This window comes from Calonectris borealis, chromosome 1 (assembly GCF_964195595.1).
Source record: "Calonectris borealis chromosome 1, bCalBor7.hap1.2, whole genome shotgun sequence".
NCBI lineage: Eukaryota > Metazoa > Chordata > Aves > Procellariiformes > Procellariidae > Calonectris > Calonectris borealis.
This window is the reverse complement of record NC_134312.1, coordinates 101,971,570-101,993,863: the sequence shown is the minus strand read 5'-3', so window position 1 is coordinate 101,993,863 and position 22,294 is coordinate 101,971,570. Positions and strand designations below refer to the sequence as shown.

The 22,294-nt window shown below is 44.3% G+C and overlaps 3 protein-coding genes across 5 annotated transcripts in view; 2 read left to right on the top strand and 1 right to left on the bottom strand.

Annotated features, from left to right (window-relative positions):
- MPZL1 (myelin protein zero like 1) overlaps positions 1 to 5,833 on the top strand; it is a 40,548-nt gene extending 34,715 nt beyond the window's left edge. The window contains exon 6 of the mRNA XM_075169662.1: positions 297 to 5,833. Within this exon, the coding sequence (XP_075025763.1) occupies positions 297 to 398 (102 nt within the window). The 3' untranslated portion in view covers positions 399 to 5,833. The remainder of the gene's footprint in view (positions 1 to 296) is intronic.
- A 1,424-nt stretch (positions 5,834 to 7,257) lies between these two features.
- Positions 7,258 to 15,782, bottom strand: MPC2 (mitochondrial pyruvate carrier 2). Its single transcript, XM_075169646.1, has 5 exons — positions 15,523 to 15,782; positions 11,327 to 11,367; positions 9,323 to 9,407; positions 8,163 to 8,274; positions 7,258 to 7,507 (listed from the first exon to the last, which is right to left on the bottom strand). The coding sequence occupies exons 1-5, from the start codon at positions 15,626 to 15,628 to the stop codon at positions 7,462 to 7,464; spliced, it is 390 nt and encodes a 129-aa protein (XP_075025747.1). The 5' UTR covers positions 15,629 to 15,782; the 3' UTR covers positions 7,258 to 7,461.
- Positions 15,783 to 16,269: 487 nt separating this feature from the next.
- DCAF6 (DDB1 and CUL4 associated factor 6) overlaps positions 16,270 to 22,294 on the top strand; it is a 91,445-nt gene continuing 85,420 nt past the window's right edge. Inside the window, exon 1 of one of the 3 annotated variants that reach the window (XM_075169611.1) lies at positions 16,270 to 16,580. In XM_075169611.1, the coding sequence (XP_075025712.1) occupies positions 16,487 to 16,580 (94 nt within the window). In that variant the 5' untranslated portion in view covers positions 16,270 to 16,486. The remainder of the gene's footprint in view (positions 16,581 to 22,294) is intronic. The other 2 variants (XM_075169632.1, XM_075169621.1) reach the window with 2 other exon arrangements.

Sequence of the window (22,294 nt, the reverse complement as noted above, 5' to 3'; positions counted from 1 at the left end):
TTGCTCCGTAGCATGTAAGAATTGCTGCTTTTTAGAACAAAGGATTCTAGATTTTGCTTTTTGTGAGAAGCAAGCAGCCGTAACATTATTAAAGGGAGGAAAAGGTGCTGTTTGGCATGCTCCTGGTAGGAGAAAGGTGGCAGACTAGAGCTCATTTGTAGGTGAGGGTTCATTCCACCTGCTTCAAAGTGCTGTTAGCAGTCATAAAAGCTCTGTGCTCTTGCTTTAGCTTTGGTCTTGCTGCAGAATGGCCTATTCTGAAAAATACTGATTGTGCCTTTTTATTCTGTTCCCAGGGCCCAGTCATATACGCACAGTTAGATCACTCCGGAGGACAGCACAGCGACAAGATTAACAAGTCAGAGTCTGTGGTCTATGCCGATATTCGGAAGAACTGAGATGAGATCCTAAGCTATCCAAAGGAAAACACACATTCAGACTGGAATTGCTTGAACAAGATTTGACCCAGAGAACTCACATGTGGCCTTTGATGCCTAGGCTAGGACCAATGCATGTGCATACAGAGGGAAAGATATATATGTATTGTGTGTAAATAGTCTATTTAATCGTACAGAAGTGAGAGCAATGTTGCATGTTGAAATGCGGTAAGGATTTTGCTTATAAATTGCCAATATTCTTTTTTGTATCTTGTGTGACGAGAGAGAAAGTGAAAACTCGCATCACAATTTTAAAATATTTTTATCTTGATTATTAATGGAGAAACTGGAAGATGCCTGAAGATTCTAGATTGACCTGGAGATTCTTTTTTTGCTTATAGGGCCTAATTTCTTTTGTTGAGGTGAATATAAAGACGATACCTTCTTTATATTCACAGAGTTATTTATGTATACAGGGTATTCATCTTTCCTTGGTCAAATTCTCGGTATAAGCTGCCTTCTCATACAAACTAGACACTCTCACTTGGTCTTGTAAGCCAAATTGTGACTCCTAGCTATCAGAAATGTATGTCTTCGCAGTGTAAGTGAAAGAAATATTTAGGCCTCCCTGACCTGTGTAACACAGGTCACAGAACTGTTTACTTCTGTATCGAGCCCATCTATTCAAGCTTAGTCCTTTAAGGTACAGGGAGAGTGTTGATCTAATGAATTTTGTGAAATGGTAGTTTACCTGTGAAAAGGTAAGAGGTAGTGAGTTAAAGGGGTGGGAAGCTATAGCTGTAGGTGGTTGCCTCAGACTCTGTTGAACCTTTCAATGAAATGTTTCTTCCTCGAAGCTCTGTCATTTCATCTAAGCATGAAAAAGGGTTCCAAGGGATCTGGAAGCTGTAGTACTCCCTCACCTCTCTCCCATCGCTCCATTTTACCACTGTCACTTCCTTAGAGATGCTTTATCTGTTCTTAAAAGCCTGTAGTGGAGGCTGAATGACCTCCGGAGGAAATCTAGGGCTTCGCTCTTTGGTTTTTTTGATGTGTGGTTTTTTGTGTAACCTATATTTGCACAGAGGATGCGGAGGGCAGTTTACTTCTTTCCTCTCTGCAAGTCTACTACTTGAATATAATTTCCCATCTTCTTGTTTCTAGATTAAACTCTCATAGATTGTTAAGGATCTCTGATCGTTCTCTTCTGCTGAAGAAGATCTTTCTTTAGCTGACCCGTTTGTATCCTGAAATCTGGTGCTCAAAACTAGAAGTGGCATTCCAGCTGAGGTCTTCTCGGAGTAGGATATAGTAGAAGGATTTCTGTTTTGTACACCCTAATGTGGTGTTGGCTTTTTCGTAGCAGCAAATAATTTTCAGTTTGGTCTACCATAACCCCTTCTCTCTGATTCTTACCCTTTTCCTAGTTCAGTCTGTTTCACAGAATCAGTCACAGAATGGTTGAGGTTGGAAGGGACCTCTGGCGATCATCTAGTCCAAACCCCCCCTCCTCACGCAGGGTCAGCTAGAGCAGGTTGCCCAGCACTGTGCCCAGCTGGGTTTTGAGTATGTCCGCAGATAGAAACTCTACAACATCTCTGGGCAACCTGTTCCCGGAGTGATTCTATACTGTTCAAACAGTATAGGGTTATCAAACAGTAAAGTGCTTCCTTGTGTTCAGGTGGAATTTCCTTTTTTTAAATTTCTGCCCGTTGCCTCTTGTCCTGCCAGTGAGCACTACTGAGGAGGGTAGTGCTCTTCATTCCCTCCCATTGAGTATTTATACGCATTGGTAAGATCCTCCCCAAGCCTTCTCTTCTTCAGGCTGAACAGTCCCAGCTCTCTCAGCCTTTCCTTATATGAAAGATACCCCAGTTCCTTTATCATCTTTGTTGCCCTGTTTGGACTTGCTCTTGTACTGGAGAGCCCAGAACTGGACGCAGTACTCCAGCTGTGGCCTCACCAGTGCTGAATAGAGGGGAAGGATCACCTCCCTTGACCTGCTGGCAATACTGTGCCTAATGCAGCCCAGGACACCGTTTGCCGCCTTTGCAGCAGGGACACACTGCTGGCTCATGTTCAAGCTGGTGTCCACCAGGAGCCTCGCAGGGCCTTTTCTGCAAAGCTGCTTTCCAGCCAGGTGGCCCCCAGCATGTGCTGGTGCATGGGGGTGTTCCTCCCCAGGTGCAAGACTTTGCACTTATCCTTCTTGAACTTCTTGAAATTCCTCTTGGCTCAATTCTCCAGCCTGTCCAGGTCCCTCTGAATGGCAGCACAACCATCTGGTGTGCCAGCAACTCCTCCTGGTCTTGTATTGCCTGCAAATTTGTCTCTACTGAAATTATGTTATGGCTTTTTCAGACCTCATCTTCAATTTGTCGGTTGAAACTTGGTTTGAATTCTCGTCCCGTCCTCCAGTGAGCTTGCGACACTCTTAGCTTGATATTTGCAAATGTAAGCCTACATTCCACTGTAACATCAAGTAAATGAAAAATAGTTTTAGGCCCGTGACAGACCCTTTCAAAACCACAATAGTCAATCCTTTAATTATGACAGTGCAACTTTAATAGCTATTTTGTGTACAGTGTTTTTTTTCCCAACAAAGTTGGGTATGCCAACGCTATATTCTTTCATCAGGATCAGACTTCACTGGTTTCCTGACAACACCTGCCTTTGTTAGAAGCCTCATTAAGATCAGGATGAGTCCTGCTGCTGCTGCTTTACTTATCTACCAGACTGTTACTTCCCAACGTTTGTTTTACACTTAGTAAGAAAACAAACGCTTTTGACGTGGTTGATGGAGAAACTTGATTTTGATCTGCCTGTGTTCATCCCTGTGCATCACCATCTTTCTCCCCAGACATTTTAGAGTAAGAGGGAGAAATGTGATGGATGTAGCGATCAAAAACTTGCTGCTATGAGAAGACAGGGCTGTCCTTGGCTCTGAAGTCTGCTACTAATGTTTGTTTCTTTTCCTGCTGGAATATACTGGAGAATCTGAGCACAATCCTGATCTGGTGCTGACTTTAGGAAACACGCTGCTCTGGTTGGTGCTAACTTTAAGAAACACGCTGATCTGGTTGGTGCTGACTTTAGGAGACATGCTGATGTGGTTGGTGCTAACTAACTTTAGGAAACATCTCCTTCCATTGCTTTTGTTTAGCTACAGGTATGTTCATATTGCCGATACTGAGGAGGCTCATTGCAAGGCTGCTTGGATCCAGTTTGTGAAGGCAGAATGAACTTGGAAGTATTTTTTAAAAATGCTGAACATCTTTTTAGAAAGAAATAAAAGTCCCTTCCCCCAGGAATAACAGGAATCAGTCTGAATCCCTCTCCAGTGCGAAGGCTGTTGAATTACCTTTTTTTTCTTTTTTTTTTTTGGCTATGGAGACATGGACAATGTAGCTATTGAATACCTTATTCAGGCTGAAGTCAAAAGAACTTGAGGTAATGTGAGACAACACTTGTGAACTTTCTGTCCCTCGGGTTATCTTAGTTTGTTTAATCATATGCTAACCTGTGCTGATGAAAGGGACTGGTGCTAAGGTGGCTTACTTAGTAAAGTCTCAGGAGACAGAGGACTTCCACTTCCTTGATGGGTGGCAAGCAGAGATTAAAGTCAGACAAGGTCATCATATCCTGATGTTACGGTGACCAGAAGTTTAACCCTGTTTGCTCTGCTGCTGTTCTCTCAATTCTCTGATGCTGTTCTTTGCCGGTGGAAAGGAACAGCTTGGACTTTGAGGAACACTAAGTGTGTTGTCCTTGCCCTGTTGCAGTACTGCTGCTAGCTCTTTTTAGGACCATCTTTTCTAAAAAGAAGTGCTGGGTGGCAGGCTCGCTGCAGCACAGCTGAGGGGTGGGCAGCCTCTCTTGAGGCAGTAGCAAATGACTAAAACTGTGTTTAGGAAGAGCACTAGGAAGAAATTTAACTCTATCCCAGCTGAAACCAGGACAAACTGTTACATGGGTCATCGCTCTTGGATGGTGGAGCTGGGGAAGGTCTGTGTGATGTAAAAGACTTGCAGTGAATTCTCTTTTATTCATCACGCACACAAAACTCGGATCAATCTGAAATCCATTTCTCAGCTGAGGGGAAAAAAAGGTCTTTTACGGGTAAAAGTGACCTTCTACCCATTGTAGGAGTGCGGTTTTGGATCGCCAGCCTGGGCTCTGGCAGCTAAGGCAGCTGGCACCCCCTAGAGCCGGGGATATGAATGGCATCATTCATCTTCCCTGTTTTTAACAGAACTGCAAAGTGGAAAAGTTTTGGCTTTTTACTAACAGTGGATATATTTTTCCTTATTTTTGATTACCAGAGATGAATTTTGAGAAGAGGATTACAAATAATTATAAAGTATCAGTCTAAGTAAATTGGGAGCTGTGCTCAGTACATCAAATCTCCATTGCCCCTTTTGACTTCAGCAGTTGTTCTGTGAGGGAGATGGTCGGCATGTTCAGGAAACGGCATTAAGAGCCATTACAGGGTGGCAAATATGTCCCTGTAACTAATTGAATGATGTGTCCTTTATAACCGGAGACCCGTAGGGTTTTGTTTTCTCTCAAAGCTTTAGTGATATTTCAATTTGTGACTAGAAGAGCTGGAATTAGGTTTTTAACTTTTTTAAACCTGTGAGAACTGTTTAGGTAACCATCTGTCTTGTAACTGCAGTAAATGTGTATATGCAACTTAGAAGCTGCATTGCCTTAGAGTGGATTCATTGAGGTCAAGTGTGGGCTGTTTGATTTATAACCAAAACACCTTCACTCTGTATTGAAACCTTGTCTTGGAATTTTACATTATTAATGTATCTACCTAGGACCTCAAATACAAAATGTTCTTACTTTATAATAGATGATGGAAATATTTTCTCTTGAAAACCAGCAAAGCTGAGGTGGTGGATAAGACTTCTGGGCTGTGGCCACACCCCTGTGGTGCTACTATTTAGGTAACATTTTTATATGGGAGACTACAAAATCATAACTATGCTCAGCAATTGTACTCTTCTTGAGGCTTCTCTTTCCCTTCTCTTCACTGCCCTGAAGCTAATAAGCCCTTTCATTTAAAGGTATTTTTGCACTCTAAAATGTAAGTTCAATGCCTTTGGAGATCAGTGTGCTGTGCGATCTTTTCTGTCTCCCTGCAATGCCAGCTGGTTTTATGTGGTAAATGTAATGGGAAACATGGACTGGGTACTTTTCTTTTGTAAACCTCTGTCTTGGAGATATCCAAGAGAACAAACACCTGTAAGACAGGTGTATAATCTGTGTGAGGGAGCTAGATACGCATTGCATGGCCCGATTACATGAAGAGCCAGTGTACCAACTGTTAATGCTTTTGCTTTTACAGACTCATCTAGAAACAGTTACCTTGGATATTTTTTCTTGAATGGACTTTCACGTTTTCTATTGTAATCTTGTGAATATTTTAATACACTTTTTTTTTCCCCATTACTGGTTTGCTGGACGAGTCTTATCTGGTTAGGGCCTGGGAAGGGCGGGGGACTGAAATACACCACCTCTCTTTCTGGCAGCATTCTTCAGTCATTGCAGTCTCTGTCAGCTCAGTGAACAACACAGCTGAGAGTTCACCGTTTGAATTGATACCCTGTATTACCACCTCAGCTAGGAGAACTAAGAAATGCAAATGAAACTGTAGCAGAATACACATAGGAGAGAAACAGCTTCAGGGCAGGACAGCCTCTGAAAAAGGGGAGCTGACAGACCATAGGTGCATGTCTTGTAAGAATGGAAAATGCTTTCCTTGAAGTATCCTGCACAAATACTTTGCACAGGATAATAGAACATTATACATAGGGTGAGGAGGGAGCGGACATCAGTGCCACAGGAAGATGCTGTAGCTCTTGTAACTATAGAACAGTTTCCTTTCCTCTCCACCCTTGCCGTGCTGGAGTGATAACTCAAATGGGATTGGGGGAAAGTAGGGGTGGAGAGAGACTTAATAACAGGACTTTGCAAACTCCAGTATTTCAAGGCCTTCATTTTCCTGAAAGCTGAATCCTGAAGAGGCTGCTCTGTTACCGTTTTCTCCTGGATATAAATTCCTGAGCTCCGGTACCGGCTCCTAGCTTCGGTGGAAGAGGTCTCAGAGAACCCGCCAGGGAAGCACATTGGTGCCATGCTCTGAGCACAATTGCCTTGTACTTCTCGGTAACAGATGAGCTTTCGCAGCGTCACGTAAAGCCTTTGCTCGGAAGCTGTTTGACAGAAGCACATTCTTCCTCTTTACAGGAGAGTAATCGGGAGAGATGATGATTTTCAGGGAAGGCCTCAATGTTTATTCACAAACATGCCACCGATGGGCGCAGACCACTGCCTCCAAAGCTTTGGAGAACTGACATGTACGTGTTTCCTGAGTGCACACCTTCACAGGAAATCTGGGGGGGTGGAAAGTGAGTGACAGAAATTTTTGCGGTTTATTTTTCATGCTCCCAAGAATGAGGTACTTAAATGCGCCCATCTTCTGCCTCTAATTGTAAAGGATGACAGAAGCTAACACACCAGTGGCACATACTGATTTGCCCTCCTCTTGTTAAAGACCGTGGCGGCTGGGCAACAAATGAAGATATACATAGCTGAAGCTGAAAAGAATACCCTTAGCTACCAGGGAAGAGCATCAGGGAATGAAATGCAAATGCTACTGTTGTTGGTTACTGAAAGTATGGTAAAACCCCACCCAGGTCTGACGGCGAGCTGAAAGGTGATCACCTTCAGTCTGAGGCTCTGGCTGACTGTCACCAGTACCGTGACACTCCCGGCACTGTTCAGTAGAGTCAGATAAGGTGGGGCCCAGCAACTCGTTCTAGGCACAATTCACAATCAGTTTCGTTTAAAGAGACAATATAAGACACTTCAATTTTACTTCAATTTAAAAGGTTGCGCTTTATTTAAACGTATGGAGATACTTTGTTATTTGCACTTAGAAAACATTTGCTCTCTAGACATTTAGATTTTCTCTTTCATCTTCTCAGAGAAAAAAAACATTAAAATTAGTGAAGCTAGGTCCCATGGGGAAGGGTTTGTGCGTTGTTGGATTTGACCTGTTGGGTTAAGCATCTCGTTACTGCAGCTGCTCTTGTTGTTTTGCTTTTAGCTCCTGATTATACCTATAGGGGAAAAAAAAAGAAAAGAAAAAAAAAAGAGCAGACTAAGACTAGAACACCAGTTACAATAACAGTGTCTTCCTAACAACCTGTTCAGCAGAGGTTTAAAATTACAACGTATTTGAGGATGGAAACTCAGGATAGAATAGTTTAGTTCATGTAAGAAGTTCCAAATTAGTTGTTAAGTTTGCCTCATCCCTGGCCAGTACTGAAGCCAGAGAACTCCAAATTTTCCCACAAAAAATAATTTAAAAAAAAAAAAATGCCGCTCTGCTTAGGAACCATTTGATCCAGCTGGAACTGACACGATTCAGCACTGAAAGCTGACAGAAGTGCAAAGCTTATGAGGAGGAGAAAGTCTAGGTTGTCAGTCAGACCTACAGCTTTTAAAGAATACCTTAGACCCAGAAACTACAGCTTACACACAGCATTCCTTAAAATGTGCTCTACCTATACTGAAAATATTTAAAGCTTCACTCCCACTCAACTGGAAAACTGACAACGTAGCAAAAAAGTTCTGCAATGTTTAATCAATTGTTCAGTTCCTCTTGCCTGTTGCACAGACATTGAGGCTGGTAGAATTTAGAAATTCCTGGTTAAGATGAGGTGGTGTGAATGCTTAGTTATAGTACGTAGAGTAGCCCTTCTTAATACATACCTCCATATTCGGAAGAGTTGAGAGCCACCAGCACAGCCAACAAAGAAGTTCACAGCAAACAGACTCCAGTTTTTAGGAATAATAACTAGAGAGTACCTTGACCAAATAAGGCCTGTTGAATGAAAGAGAAAGTTTAAAGATCTTGTTAAGTCTTTAAAGTGAAATATTCAGACATTCCTCTAGTTTGGGGACAGAATCATGGGCCAGTTTAAGTAAACAAGTTTTACAACTTCATGTTAGACAACTGCTTTTCCTATAACGAGCCATTTCTCAATTAAAAGCGCGTCAAGTGCCAGTGGGACAGCTATGGGTATGTATTGCATTTTTCCAAAATAACTAGACAATAAGGTCACTTACAGTCTTAATATCAAAGAAAGATCCTCTGTACTCTACAGCAGTCTAGACCTTAATTCTCCAGCACAGTTGCTGGGTAGTGGCACTTTGCTGTGGTGCTGTGCTGCACCAGCTTAGAGATTGCAGAATCCACCAGTCAAGAAAGGTTTACAGATCATGCAAAATGCACAGCGCTGTGTCAGATATCATAATAGTCCGGAGAAGGAAGAAGGTGGCAGCTGTCATTTTGATTTTCAGCTTTAGCTGCCACCTGTCCCACCCCTGACAAGTTCTGGTGGAACACCTTGAATACAGAGTATTGTTTCTGCCAGTGTGAAAATCCATGGCAGACAGCAGTGCAGCAGTGCATTTACCACTGCTTCCAACACACGGAGATTCTTTCCAGTTACGTTAGTGTAATTACCCTACCATTGTTTAATCCCTTAAAGTCTGTTCTAAAAAAGTCACTATATCCTGGACTGATTTCAGAATTACTCGACCTGAAGCAAAAGAGGCCACTTACTGGAATGAGTGGTATCATTGTAACTTAAGGGATGACGCTCATATCCTAACTCATAACAACTTGCTCTGGACAATTCCACGTTAAGACACATGTAGAAAACTGTTATATAATCACAGAACTCTTACAGATTTAATAACAATTATAGGTGTGTCCTAGAATTATCCGACAGCGACAGTGAGAGCTAGCATATTATAGCTAAGCCTTTTCTACAGAAGCGGCTTAGTACTGATGGTGTTTTCAGAAAGACGTGTATACAGTTTTAGAGAGGGTGCTGTGTAAAAGCATGGAGTAACTTTGGCTTTACCTGTGGCCATTAGTACTGCAGACTGTGCCGTGCTGAGCTTTTCTGCTGGTCTGGTCATATCAGCCATTCCAGCACATACCAAACCCTGTAAAGAGAAATTCAGTGAGCACCAGTCCAGTACCAGGACCTCCTGTAACAGATCAAACGCTTTACAAGGGCAAGTTGCTTCACAGCTCAGTGCTTACTCTATACGCATTATGCCGGAGATGGCATGCATTATATGAGCAGAGTAGTTAGACTCTCGGAGACACCATCCACTTCTAGTCCCTTATGGTAGGAATAAGAACACAGTTATGGGGGGTGCAGCTGGCTTGCAATAAAATCCCAGTGGCAATAAAAGGCAGTGGCAATTTTGTATTAATTTAAGAACAAGGCTAATTTAAGCACAGCTGCTTAAGAAAGCAGCTGAAAGAAAAAATTGATTTTCATGCAACAAGTAGAAGCTTATCTAAATAAGGCCCTTCTTCCTAAAGCTCAGGCTAAGATATTGCTGGTAAAGATGTAGGTGTGACACCATACAGTCTTCACTCAGCTTCATCTGAGGAGGTAAAAGTGCTTCTTTTTTAACATTATTTCAGTAAAAGTAGGAAACTTCCAGGTGAAGTGAGGAATAGCTTAGCTGATCTACTTGACAACATTACTAGCAAACATGCTGCTTGATCTGTTTTGTTGTGTTATTGCCCTCTACTGGAAATACAATTTTCATGTTCATGTTACAGGAATTCACAAAAAACAGAACAAAACAAAAAACCCCAAATCCCACAAATAAGAGAGTCCTAATGCTTTTAATTCACTGACTGCCACTAAGGACTCCTTTGGCTCCAATCAAGAAACCAGTTTTCAAGGGTAGAGACTTCCGTGTGCTGCCTCACTTAGAGGATTGATGCTGCTGCCGTGGTGCCACGGAGGTACAGATTTTCAGCACACCCGAGTAACGGCAGTAAATGTGCCTTTGCCATGTAGGGGAAAAGTCATTTTAATTTCTCAGTGAAGAACTTCACTGTAAGGTTAGAGCTGCATGTTCACAAAAGAGAAACCATCTGTGTATTAGCTCTTTTGATACAGCAGCAGTCGACACCAGCCTGCTCAGAAGAATTGCCTGTACGCTCGGGCTCCAGCGCATTCCCCGGGAGAGCCTCTGGCAGGTTAGCCATGCTTACTGCAGCTCCAGTTTAGATTGACAAAGAAACCAAGCCACAGCTTAGAGTGTAACGTGTTGCCTGTGGCCTGTAAAAAGTTGGGGTTCGCAATAGCAAACTTACAAACCAGCTGGCAATAGGAAGAGCAGGTTAGATCCTTGCTTGTTATCAAACAAAGAGATCAAACAGCTTTCTGATTTTAGAGCTCATTTATTTTAGCTGTACCAATACAATAACTAGGAGGAGTACAGTGAATTAGGAGGAGGCATATACTTCACCTGTGCAGACACATAGCCAAGGGGTGTAACCAAGTGGGAAGCAGAACTGCACAGGAAGCAGAGAGCTACTGATAGCTGAAATGGCAGTTGCCTTTTTTCTTTTTTTTTTGGGTTTTTTTTTGGTTTTTTTTAGGCAGTTTTAGGCAGATCATGTTTTCTCAAGATTACCTTGCACTCTGACACGCTTTAACCTGCCTTCAAACTTTGAGGCTTAGGAGTTGGCTTCATTAGGATTCTCGTCAAATTCCTCAATCTCAGAAGAAATACATGCTTTAAGAGTTTTGAATTATCTGCTAACTCATGCCTTGAGCAACACCTAGTGTTTCACAAGAGAAAGATTTTGTGAAACTTTCAGCGAAGAGTACAATTTTTCCACAAAGCATTTCCCCCCCACTGCATCACCTGCATGTTGTGCTGTATGTTATCAAGGCTAATTTTGTTCCTCCCCCTGTATTAAAAATTAGAGCCTTGGTATTAAACCTTTCTGTAGGCTCAGATATCTGCTGGGGAACTACTGCCTGCTCAATGGGTTGCTGCAAATGGCCCTCTGATTGACATCCAGACACCAGCTGGCATCTTATACTTACCCATTTCATAATAGGTGCCCAGAAAAACACTGTTTTGGGACCTGAGGGAGGAGGGGGGAAAAAATAAAAGAAGTTAAATTATTCAGTGAGATGTGGCTGCTTTAATACCCAAAGTAAGTTTTGGGTTTATTTTGTTTTTTTTTAAATAATGAACTATGTATATCAGCACAGTTTCTACCACTGTACGAGCTCTAACACCTAGTACTCATAGTTCATCAACTCAGTGCATCAACCTTCAGTTGTGTAATCAGTCCACCCATTTCTGCAACAGATGAGTAGGATTTTGTATTTCCATTTTTAAGCAAATAAGGACACTAGAGCAGGCAAAATGCATTTATAATGAAAAGAGTTAGGATAAGGCCTAGGAATAGTGAAGACAGTTTCTATATAATGATTAAAAGCTACACTACAGCCGGACTAGCAGAATTAGTATTTGATATCTTTGTGAACTGAATCTTGTAAACTAAAACCCCAAAATATTTTATTACTGGTACTGTAAGAAGTCAGTCCCTCCTTCTCTTCCCAAATCACAGCCCATCTCTTCAGGCTACACAAGACATGCTGCACAGCAGCACTAGATGGTTAAAGTGAGAGTAGAAATCGCAAACTTAAGTAGCAGTAAATGTCACAAGGAGAGTGTCCTCACGCACCTCTAATCTGTGCCTCTGAATAACCCCGTCTTTCTAGCAGAAACAACCTTCCCACCCGGTCAACCCCACACCCCAATAATCTATCAATAGGCAAAGGAGGATTATGGGGAAAGAGGAGAAAATATACAGAAGGAAGGGAAAAAAGTCAGTGGAATGGGAGCAGGGGGGAAACCATCTCTCTTACAAATACACCTATCTTACAGCGGTGCTAAAATGGCAACTGGTTGGTTAAAACAAAGTACTGTAATGCCACACCTACAACATGCAGCCTGCCAACCATGCCAGAAATCATTAATCTAGGACTACCGCTCAAAGTCTTAAAAGAGAGACCACAACCCAAAGTATCAACCACCGCCCTAGGAGAAAGTCAGGACACTGGTTCCAATTTCATCAAAACACATTAAGTTTTAGGTCTCACTTAGGCCACTGCTCACTGTTATGGCAACGTGCAAGATGAAGCCAAGTTTTCACTGTAATATGTTACATATTATGAGTAAAGTTTTTAAATATCAACGATAAACACTAGGACTTCAGTTGCTTGCTTTTTATGTCAGCTAATTTTTCACTAACAATTCAGCCTTAAAAAGCACCCTCAGGTTTAAAACTATGACTTGGGAAAAATTAACTGTCAGGTTTCTACAGCAAGCACCTCTGAAGCCAACTAAGCCCTGTAAAAGGGCAGGGCAACTGCAACACAGAATGCAACAAAAACTGGCTTGGCAGCTTTGCATAAAGCCCTCTTAGACCCACGCTGCTTGTGACAGCAATCAAGTTTCAAACTGCAGTTAGTAACTACTAGAACATTACTTTTCGCTTGGATGACTGAACGTTTCTACCTCCACAGGATTTAATTTTTTTTAGGATGCACGGGGATGTGCAGCCACTAAAACTGTCTAATATTGTTGAATAAATACAGCTCGATACTCATCCTTTAAAGATACAAACTTCAATTGCTGTTCTCTTAGGCAGCTACTTAGTATGTCAGCATCAGGCTGCATATACAGCTCTTTATACATCAGTCTTACAGAGGTCCCACAGAAGTATCTTTAATTACTATCATCTATTTTCTTCTAAAACACTTTGGAATTCAGATTTGGAGTACCAGAGAATGTGGGGTGAGTATAAATTATTAAATCGACATTCCCTAAACAACTAGTAAAGTTTTCAAGACGACTGACATTAATTTTTATTAATAATAGATAACTTGATAATTTAAAACTGCTGACCATAAAAGCAAGAAGCAATTGAAGACAAGTAAGGTACCAAGCCAAGCTTGTTATAAGGGAAGACTGTTCAACGCCGTAAGCGGAACGCCTCTCCTAGCGGCACGCCAGTAAGCACCCAGCCAGGGTGAGCTCTTCCCAGATCCTGACTCCCAGAATTTTTCAAGGATGAATGTGACAGCAGCACATCAGAGCAGGGACATACCAGAGGCTAATTTGGATATCTGTATATGTGTCCAGTTTATAGAACTTATGATTTCTACTAAATGTAAGAAGTCTTTGTCCTGGAGAGTTAAGTTTAATCAGGCAAAGTGAACCAAAGAGGCCAAAGGAGAGGGAGTACACGCTCAGCCCACGCTTCCCCGCGGCTGCCAAGAGCGACGTTCCCCGCTCTGTGGCGGCCAGGGGAGTTGGTGTGCTGTACCCCAGGGCCTTGGCTGTCCTCCAGCAGCCTCGCTCTGTGCGATGCCAGCCAAAGAAACAGCTTTTCAGACCAGGCATCAATTATCTTACTGGAAGCTTTCTTCGCACCAGAAAAGAAGAAAGCATTGTTCTTAATTTCTTACAAGTGATTTATAATTTCACGATAACGACACTTGTATTCCTAAATTAGGCTAGAAACTTAGATATCACCAGAGGTAAAATGTGAGCCTTTCATTTTTAACCTACTTGTTTTGCAGTCAGAGCAACATCTATTGCACAATTTTCTCACAGACCCACTTTCAAGACATTCAAGGCTGAAACAGAAGTGGCGGAGGTTCAGTTTTGACACCTGCTTGCTCCGTGGCTTTTCTCACTTACGCCATCAGTACAAATTATGGCAGATATGTGTATATATACATACATACACAGAGTCCCTAAAAACTGGAGGGTTTTTTTGTTAATTTCAACATTATGATGGTGAACAAAAGTGGCCCACAGGCAGTTCCAAGAAGTGAAAAGCACTGCAAGAGAACCTTTTTCAATTAGTACTACAGTTCTGCTGAAGAGTTCTGGACATAGATGTTCCCGGTGCTCGCCATGCCTTGTATTCAATAAAAGCAATCGCAAGCTGCCACATTTCACACAGGATGAATGTGGCACTCAGAGGCTTGATACCTTTACAATGGAAGTGCTGGGCATATCGACGCTTTATATACAAAAATTACATTAATGTTAAATACATATATATTGGTCTAGTGAATTCAGTACAAATCAGACATTTTGATAACTGCAGTTTTCACTCTTTAATTGTGATTTCTTTAAAGCAACAACTTTCATTTCAAGAGAGGACCATTATAGAAGGATGGAGCAACCAACTAAAAACTAACGTCCATTTTCACAGTGCACATTCCAGGTAGGTGAAGAGTCAAGGATGCATACCATACTGAAACACAACAGTGGCAACAGCAGCCTATGGAATTTTAGGATTTTATCGAGCACTCTTTTTAACTACCCTATGCAATTCGTTTACATGACAAACATCACCTAAATGGCAGTGAAGCAGATCATTTTACAAGAGGTTTCTCCCTAGTAACACAAAACCCTATGTTTGCTCAAGTAAAGGTAAGCTTTAGGTCAGGTAAGGGTAGCCCATTTCAGGGAAACGCGAGCCCTTCCACTCCCACTGGAGCGCTTCAGCTACGAGAACGGATTCATACAGGGCAGGAGTTGTCTTCGGTAGAAGCGCCGGATTCGCAGAAAGAAAATAAAGCGAACAGGAGCTTGACTTAAACCAGAGTACACTTCAAGATCTGAAATCCTTGCAGCGCTCCCCCCTGTTTTTTCAGCAGACCCATTCGAAAGCAGCGGCTACGGGAGCCTTCAGGCCCCTTTGTAAATCATCGCATCCCCCGGATTAGGATCAGGTAGCCCAGCCGTTCCCCGGCTTCAAACCGTGGAGTAACGTGATCGTGACACCCAAGTACACTCGCGCATTGCAGGAGACGGGAGTAACAGTTAGTATCGTGCCTGGCTTTTTTTTTTTTCTTTCCAAATAAAAGAAGTCTTCCGTTAACCAGCAGGAGCCCACTCTTCGCCAGTTTTCCCCATGTCAGAATCACAGTAACAGCGGTGCGACTCGGCGGCCCCGATTCCGCCTCCCCAGCCGCAGGAAGACACCCCCGCCCCCCCGCCACGGACCCCGTTGCCCAGCGCTCCGCCACCCCGCCGGCTCCCCGCGCCAGGCAGCGGCAGGAGCCCCCGGCGGGACCCGCCGCACCCCGCCCCTTCCTCCGCGGACCCAACCGGGGGCCAAGGTGACCCCTCCGCCCCCAGCCCCTCGCCCGGAGGCGGCGCTGCCCGGCAGCCACTGGGCCGCCGGCGGCCGAGGACGCGCCGTTACCTGCCGGGTGGTTGTAAAAGGGCCGGAACCGCGGCGGCAACATGAGCTCGATGCGGTCGAGCAGGCGGTGGTAGGAGGCGCGGAGCCCCGCGACGGCGGCCGCCATGTCGGGACAGCGAGGGGGGCGAGGGGGACGCGGGGGCTGGGTGGCAGCGGCCGCAGCGGGTGGGCGAGCGGGCGAGCGGGTGCCGGCAGCTCCGTCCCTCCGCGACCCGCCGTCCTTCCACCGCTCCCAGCAAGCCCCGCCCACCTGTCACCCCCGTGCCGGGGGGAGGAGCGCCGCTCCGTGCACGCTGATTGGCGGCCTCTGCAAGAGGCGGGGCGAGGCGGAGAGGTTCGCGCAGCGCTATTGGTTAGGGTGGCCTGTCCCCGCCTCGTGAGGAGAGCTGGCGCCAGCGCGCTCGGAGCCCGTATCCCGGCCGCCTCTGGGAAGGGCACGAGCGCCCGGCTCAGAGATGGCCGCCGGGACCGCTTCACTCTCCCATTCAAGATGGCCGGCGCGGGAAACCCTGAGCCGCCCAAACTCAAGATGGCCGCCTTGTGGCTTCATCGCTTGGCTCGAGAGCCCGTTTGACCGGCGAAGCCGAGCGCGTTGACGTCATCCGTCATTTCCACGACGCCCCTTCCCCATTCGGGGAGGGGCGGGGTGGGGTCCCCCGAGGCGCCGTTACCAGCTCGCGCGAGACGCCCGCAGTCTCGGAGCGCTGCGCCCCCTCCCTCGCGGTGGGGGCGGGGCGCCGCGGGGGCGGGGCGCCATGCACGGGGGCGGGGCGCGGAGCCGCCGCCGGCCCCGCCGCCGCCGCTCGCTCCCCCTCGGTGCCTCGGCGCGAGGCGGGCGTGAGAGCGCCGCGCGCGCGGGCCGGTCGGTTTCCATGGTGATCGCGCGGGGCGGCCGGTACTCGCGGAGCGCTCGACACCCCTCCCTCCCTCCCCTCCCCGCCCCGCGCCCCTTCCGCGCGGGGCCATGTCCCGCGGGCACTGCCCCCACCTGCTGTGGGACGTGCGGAAGCGGAGCCTGGGGCTGGAGGAGCCCGGCCTGCTGCGGAGGCACTACCTGGGTAAGGGCGGGGGCCGGGGCGGGGGAGGGCGAGGCGGGCGTCGTTGAGCCGTTCTTAGCGCTCCCCCCCTCAAAGTGAGGAGGGGGCCGTGCGCCCCTCCCCACGCGCGGGGCGGGGGCAGGTGACAGCGGATTCTCCCCTCTCCCCCCCCCGCGAGGCGCGCGCAGGCGGGGGGCGGGGCGCGGTGGGAAGAGGGTCCGCGCGTGGCGGGGGGCTGCCGGCCAGCCCTGGGGCTGAGCCGGGTTCCCCCGCTCCGGCGCCGCCGGCTGGTTCCGCTTCCCCTCTCGGCCGGGCTGTCCTGCAGCAGCTCTGGCTGCCGGCTCCGAAGTTTCCTGTGCCCCGCGTGGGGCGTTCCCCCGTCACCTCCCGGCCCTCCGCGCCCTCGGGGGGTCCGGGGCAGGGCACTCGGCTCCCTCCGTGCGCTGCCTCCGCTGCCCGGCGGCCCCCGCCCGCCCCTCTCCCTGCCTGCAGGAACTGTTGCGTGAGGGAGGTGCAGCGGGGAAGTTGGGCGGCGGGCGGGCGGTGGCGGATCGCGGCGGCTCAAAATAGACCGGGAGCCGCGGTTTATGCCCCGGGCTGAAGAGGCTCCGGATTTAGCGGCCCTGAGCCTCTGAAGATCGCTAACAAAAGGCGTCAATGCCGGGATAATGGCGTTGTGATTGTTCTCCGGGCTTTTAGCTGTTTCCTGGGTTTTGAAAGCTGAATGCTGGGCAGAGCCCCTTGAACGTCCTCGGTGCCGGCTTACTCGGCGTGTCTTTGTGTTCACGACCGCTCTGCAGCGGTTGGGGGGGGGTGTCTCTAAATACGCTGCAGCTTCAGCTTCCCGCTGCCGCCTCCTTCGAACGCCAAGTTAGTTATTTTCACTTTCTAAGTGCCCTAAGTTAAAAAACAGTGTTAGTTTCAGTTTACGAGGCTTCAGGGAGATTTCTTTAGTGTCAAAGAACTATTGATACTCTTTGTAATGACGCAGGTTGCATGAATTCTGCATCTCCCCCTTCCCAAAAATATTTCTAAAAAAATTATTCACGTGTTTTTGGAGGTGTGGGGTCTGTTGCATATATCATAATGACACTCTGATTTGGGGGGCGGGGAGGGGCTCTCCAGGGATGATGGCTTATTGGTCGCAAACACATTCTTTTGTGCTTGTGTGGCAAAATAATTCGTGCTTTTGAGTCGAAACGTTGAGTACTTTAGACGGAACTTATTTTACAGCATTGTAAAAAGTGTATGTTTTTGTACCTCTTAGGCATTTCTGACTGTGGTTGGTATTGGTTTTCATTTAGTTTCCTGGTGGAATTTAAGGTGGCATATCACATTACCAAGTCTAACTCGGTAGTTTTCTGTCTGTGGTCCCTGAGCGCTCGATAATCTACAAAAGGTAATTGAGAAAAGCAAGGTCATTGCTGGTAGGTTTCCACCTATTATAGAGAGAGTGTATGTGTGTATAGCACCTACGCGCACATAAGCCCTTTGGAAAAAAGTTTTGAGGTCCTAAAATTAAAAAAGGTTGAAAACTAATGGTCTAACTGCTTTGACTTTTGTTGTGTCTTGACAGCTGTGCTTGGCTGAGTCTTAGCTGAGGATTGTCCTAACTTTTAGTGATTAAGCACAGATATCCTTCTGACTGGAAACCTAAGGAATTTTTTTTTTTTTTTTGCCTGCTCCGGTTGGAGCAGAAAAGCTCAGTGTTAAAATTAGGACTGTAGTGTGTAGATTTTGAAGAAGCACCGTAAGACCTTTTTGGGGTTTTTTTTGCGTTTGTGTGTTTTTTTTTTTCTTTTACATGATTGTGTCTCTGACAGTTGAAGATTTGATCAGTAGAAATCATCCTTCGAGATTTATTAAGATCTTTTTTCTGGATACTGCTCCAATAAAATGGGCATAACTTTAGTTAAAAACAAAATCCCACTGGTGACTAGGTTAAGGTCTCATATTTACTGTTTTTCGTTTAACCTAAACATGTTCAGTAGCTTTATAGCCCTGAGAAAATAGGACCTGAGAGAGGCTTCCCACTGAATTGATGTTAAGATCTGTGTTGGTGGTGACAAGAGTTGCTCGGTCCTTGCTGACTTCTGCTTGTAAGGAAAGGGGTTAGTACCTGGTGTGCTTGTCTTGTAGAGCCATCAGGCTTGTATTCAAAATGGTATTTATGGCCTTAATAGACCCACTAATTTTGCTGCTAGTCAGGTGTGATTGCTTTTGTGTAGATTTACCTGAGGACAGGCCTGTTGTTGTGCCTTTTTATGTGCAGTTTAGGGTATATATGGGTCTTTTCTCTTTCAGACTTCAGCAGTTCTATGTAGGAGCTTTGTTGTTTGGACACAGATTGAGACCGCAGTGGTCAGATTGATTGTTGGTTATTGCTGATCTAGTCTGAATGGGAAGTAAGGTTTCTTCCTATTTATACTCTTTTTATGCTGTTTCAACAGTCTGACAGACAGAACAAATGCAAGTCAAGCATTTTATTTTGCCTTAGCAATAGTATTGGGAGACTCGAGGCATTGTCCATGTGCATTTTTTGCTTTTTGTTTGTTTGTGGGTTTTTTTGGTAAATTTGTCAAAACAATTATGGATACATATGAAGTACAAAATAAAGTAGGTTATCTGTCTCTTCGTTGTCTGCTGCTCTTTTTCAGCCAGCAAATCAAAGGAGAACCCTCATAGCAAGTCCATAAGTAACAACACAGTTCACACTGTGTTGGAAGGAAGATGTGTATGTATGAATGATACTTGTACAGTGAACCGTTCATTTGGATGGTGGTGTTATGCTACAATGTAAAATATGGGAAATATTGAAGGCGACTATGTTATTGAAAGAAGACATCTGAGAACTAACTACTGTTTCCTATTTACTCTGTGTTTTAGTTTCATGTGAACTGGCAATCAAGTGGCAATCTATTTATAGCTTCTTTCAGCTTTCAAAAACAGCTGCTTGAGGAAGCATCTGTGCATCATACTGTACCTTTCCATGCAGATAGTTCACTCCTGGAATTTATGTCCGTGCAAAACTCTGTCTGATTTTGCAAGATCTCTAAATAATTGCTCTGAAACCTAGTCAGTTCTGGACAGAGTTCCAGAGGAGAGTCTTGTGGAGACGGGGCAATATATGCGTACCTGGGACATGTCCTTCAGATGTTATCATTTGGTAAGAATTCCCGCTGATGATAGAGGGAAAATGTGGGTCTTATCAATGTATCTGTTAGCTACATTTTCTTCAGCATTTGTAGGCTAATTAGTCTCAATTTCAGACAGTGCTTGTGTCTGAAGTCTCCAGAGAAAGCCAAGCCTCAGGGAGCTGTCAGTAATGCTCTTTTCTTTGATTCAGCTTGGGCATCCTCTTAGCCTAATGCTAGTGGGAGGAGTCCTGCTGCTGGATCACGGATGCAAACTGAGTTTCAGACTACTTTCAGTTGTTAAAAACATCACAGTGCTTTTACAGGGAAAAACATTGGTAGTAAACTGTAGTATGCAATTTAAATTCTTCTTTGAAACTGGCAAATGTAATTATTCAGTCATGATACTTTCCCAAGAATCCCCAAATCTTTGTTGCAATTTTGTATCATTGTGGCAGTATTTCAGTGACTACTGAACGTATCAGTTCTGATAGCAGGTAAAGTGTTTGGTGCCATCACAATAAAGGCCTTTATGTGGATGAAGTATAGCATTTAATAGTTTGACTAGAGAAATAGCAGCATGGGTTTCTTGCAAGAAAGAAGTGAGTCCATAATTCCTCTGAAGTATTTAATATGATGGGTTTATTTGCTTTTCTGTGAAAGGTCATGCTGCTGAGGATGGTTCTGCTTAGCCAGGGGGAAGTCTGAAGACTTCTCCTTTTTTTTTTTTTTTTTTTTTTTTTTTTGTTAACCGGCATAGCAGGTTATCCAGAGAAAATCTAAATACTCTAAAATAGTTTGCAGAGAGGAACTGATTCTGGTTTTTAGCTCAGAGTGATTGTTGGAAGTTGTGGTGCAGATGCAATGGAAGTAAGTATCAAAATAAGTCAGTTCTCCCTAATCTCTGATATCCTTGTTCACATACTATTTTCTAACATCATCTTTCCCTCTGATACGAAATTTTTAAGCTTACCAGATTTCTTAGAGATAGTGTTGTGATGCTGTCTCCTAAGCTTCCACTCCCCCCTCTTTAAAGACTCTTTCATATCTTACTAAGTTTTTCTCTTCCTGTTTTTTAAGATTTGGGAAAGGTTTGAAATCTATAAATTAACTGTAAGGAAACCAGTAGTTAAGTTCATTGTGGTCAAATTTTGTTCAGCTGTTGCTAAAAAGAAAACTGTAACTATATTAATATGTAGGTAGGGAGAACTTGCTAAACTAATCAGGTGTCAGTAGCTCCCCCTCTTTACTGAGATGAACCATAGTAAAACCAAAACTAATTACAGTTCTGAAGTACGTTAATTGCCCTGTTCATAGGTAGGGTTGAAAAACAGGATAGGAAGAATAGCTGTTACCCATATGGACAACCGATTAGTTTTGATAATTGACTGTGTTATATTCATTGCCTTATTAGTTTATAAAACCGGTAGTGGCTCATTGAATGTAGATAGAATTGCGTATTGCTGTTGAACGTTTAGTTCTTCCTAAAATACATTGCCCAGGGTGCAAGAGAGAAATTAATTCCTTAAAATACTGAAAACACTCATTGTCTTTGTTGCTTTTCCTTGGACAAACAAACAAAACCCAGCAGAGATGGAAACTTGAATGTTAGGGAGAACAACTAGGAAGAGATGTGTAATTTTCCCCAATTTTTGCTCCAGCTATATTTTAAGATATAGTATCTTAGTTTTTGAAAATAATGCAGAGTAAGAAGGGTCAGGCAGCTTTAAAATGATCAGCTTTGTAGTTGGTGCTCTTGCAGACTTGGAGATAGTCACAGAGTATTTAATCAGCCTTTCTTCTTTAATTCTTTGCATAATACTTTTGATGTTTAGTTATTTTCAGGAGCACTGTTACATTTCATGTCCTAAACCTCTGACATTAATTTTCTTTTCCAGCATGAATTAAAAACACTCATCTGTCACAGCTAAAACCCAGAATTGGTAGACATGTTTTATGTTGTTTTTCCTTCTACAAGTCTAGCAAATTAACTGCTGCTTGAAAAAGGACCATTATAAATTTACCTGGTTGTCTGATTACAAGGACACAAATGATTGACTGCTAGTTTAATGTAAACAGTGTAGCTTTCTGATGTGCCGCATTTTCCACTGCACTTTGGTGTGTGCCCAGAAAACAAGTTCTGTAGCAATATATTCTGGCACACATCAAATTCTTTGTGAAACTGGACTAACTGAAGATTTTAGAAAGATACAGTTGAACTCCCCAAATTTTTTTCATTAGTGATGTTTTCCGAATAATAGAAATAGGCAGAGTCAGAATTGAAGTTCGCAGTGTAATGAATGAGTTAGAGGAAAATACATCTTTGAAACAAACCCAAACATCTTTAATGTGTTCAATCTAATATATGTCAGGCAGGAAATTTGATATAGTCATTGGATTTTCAGTGGTTGTATAGAAAAGTTTAAGACATATAAGAGCATTGCAGAAAAAGAATGTTATTTTTTAATTGTAAAAAACACAAGAGAGTACAGTGATCAGGTATTGCCTTAAACTGGATATGTTGGGTTTTATCCCCTGTTAATAAAAGCAAGACTTAGCGACTAGTCCTTAAATTACAGATGGGCAATTGAAAGAGCAATG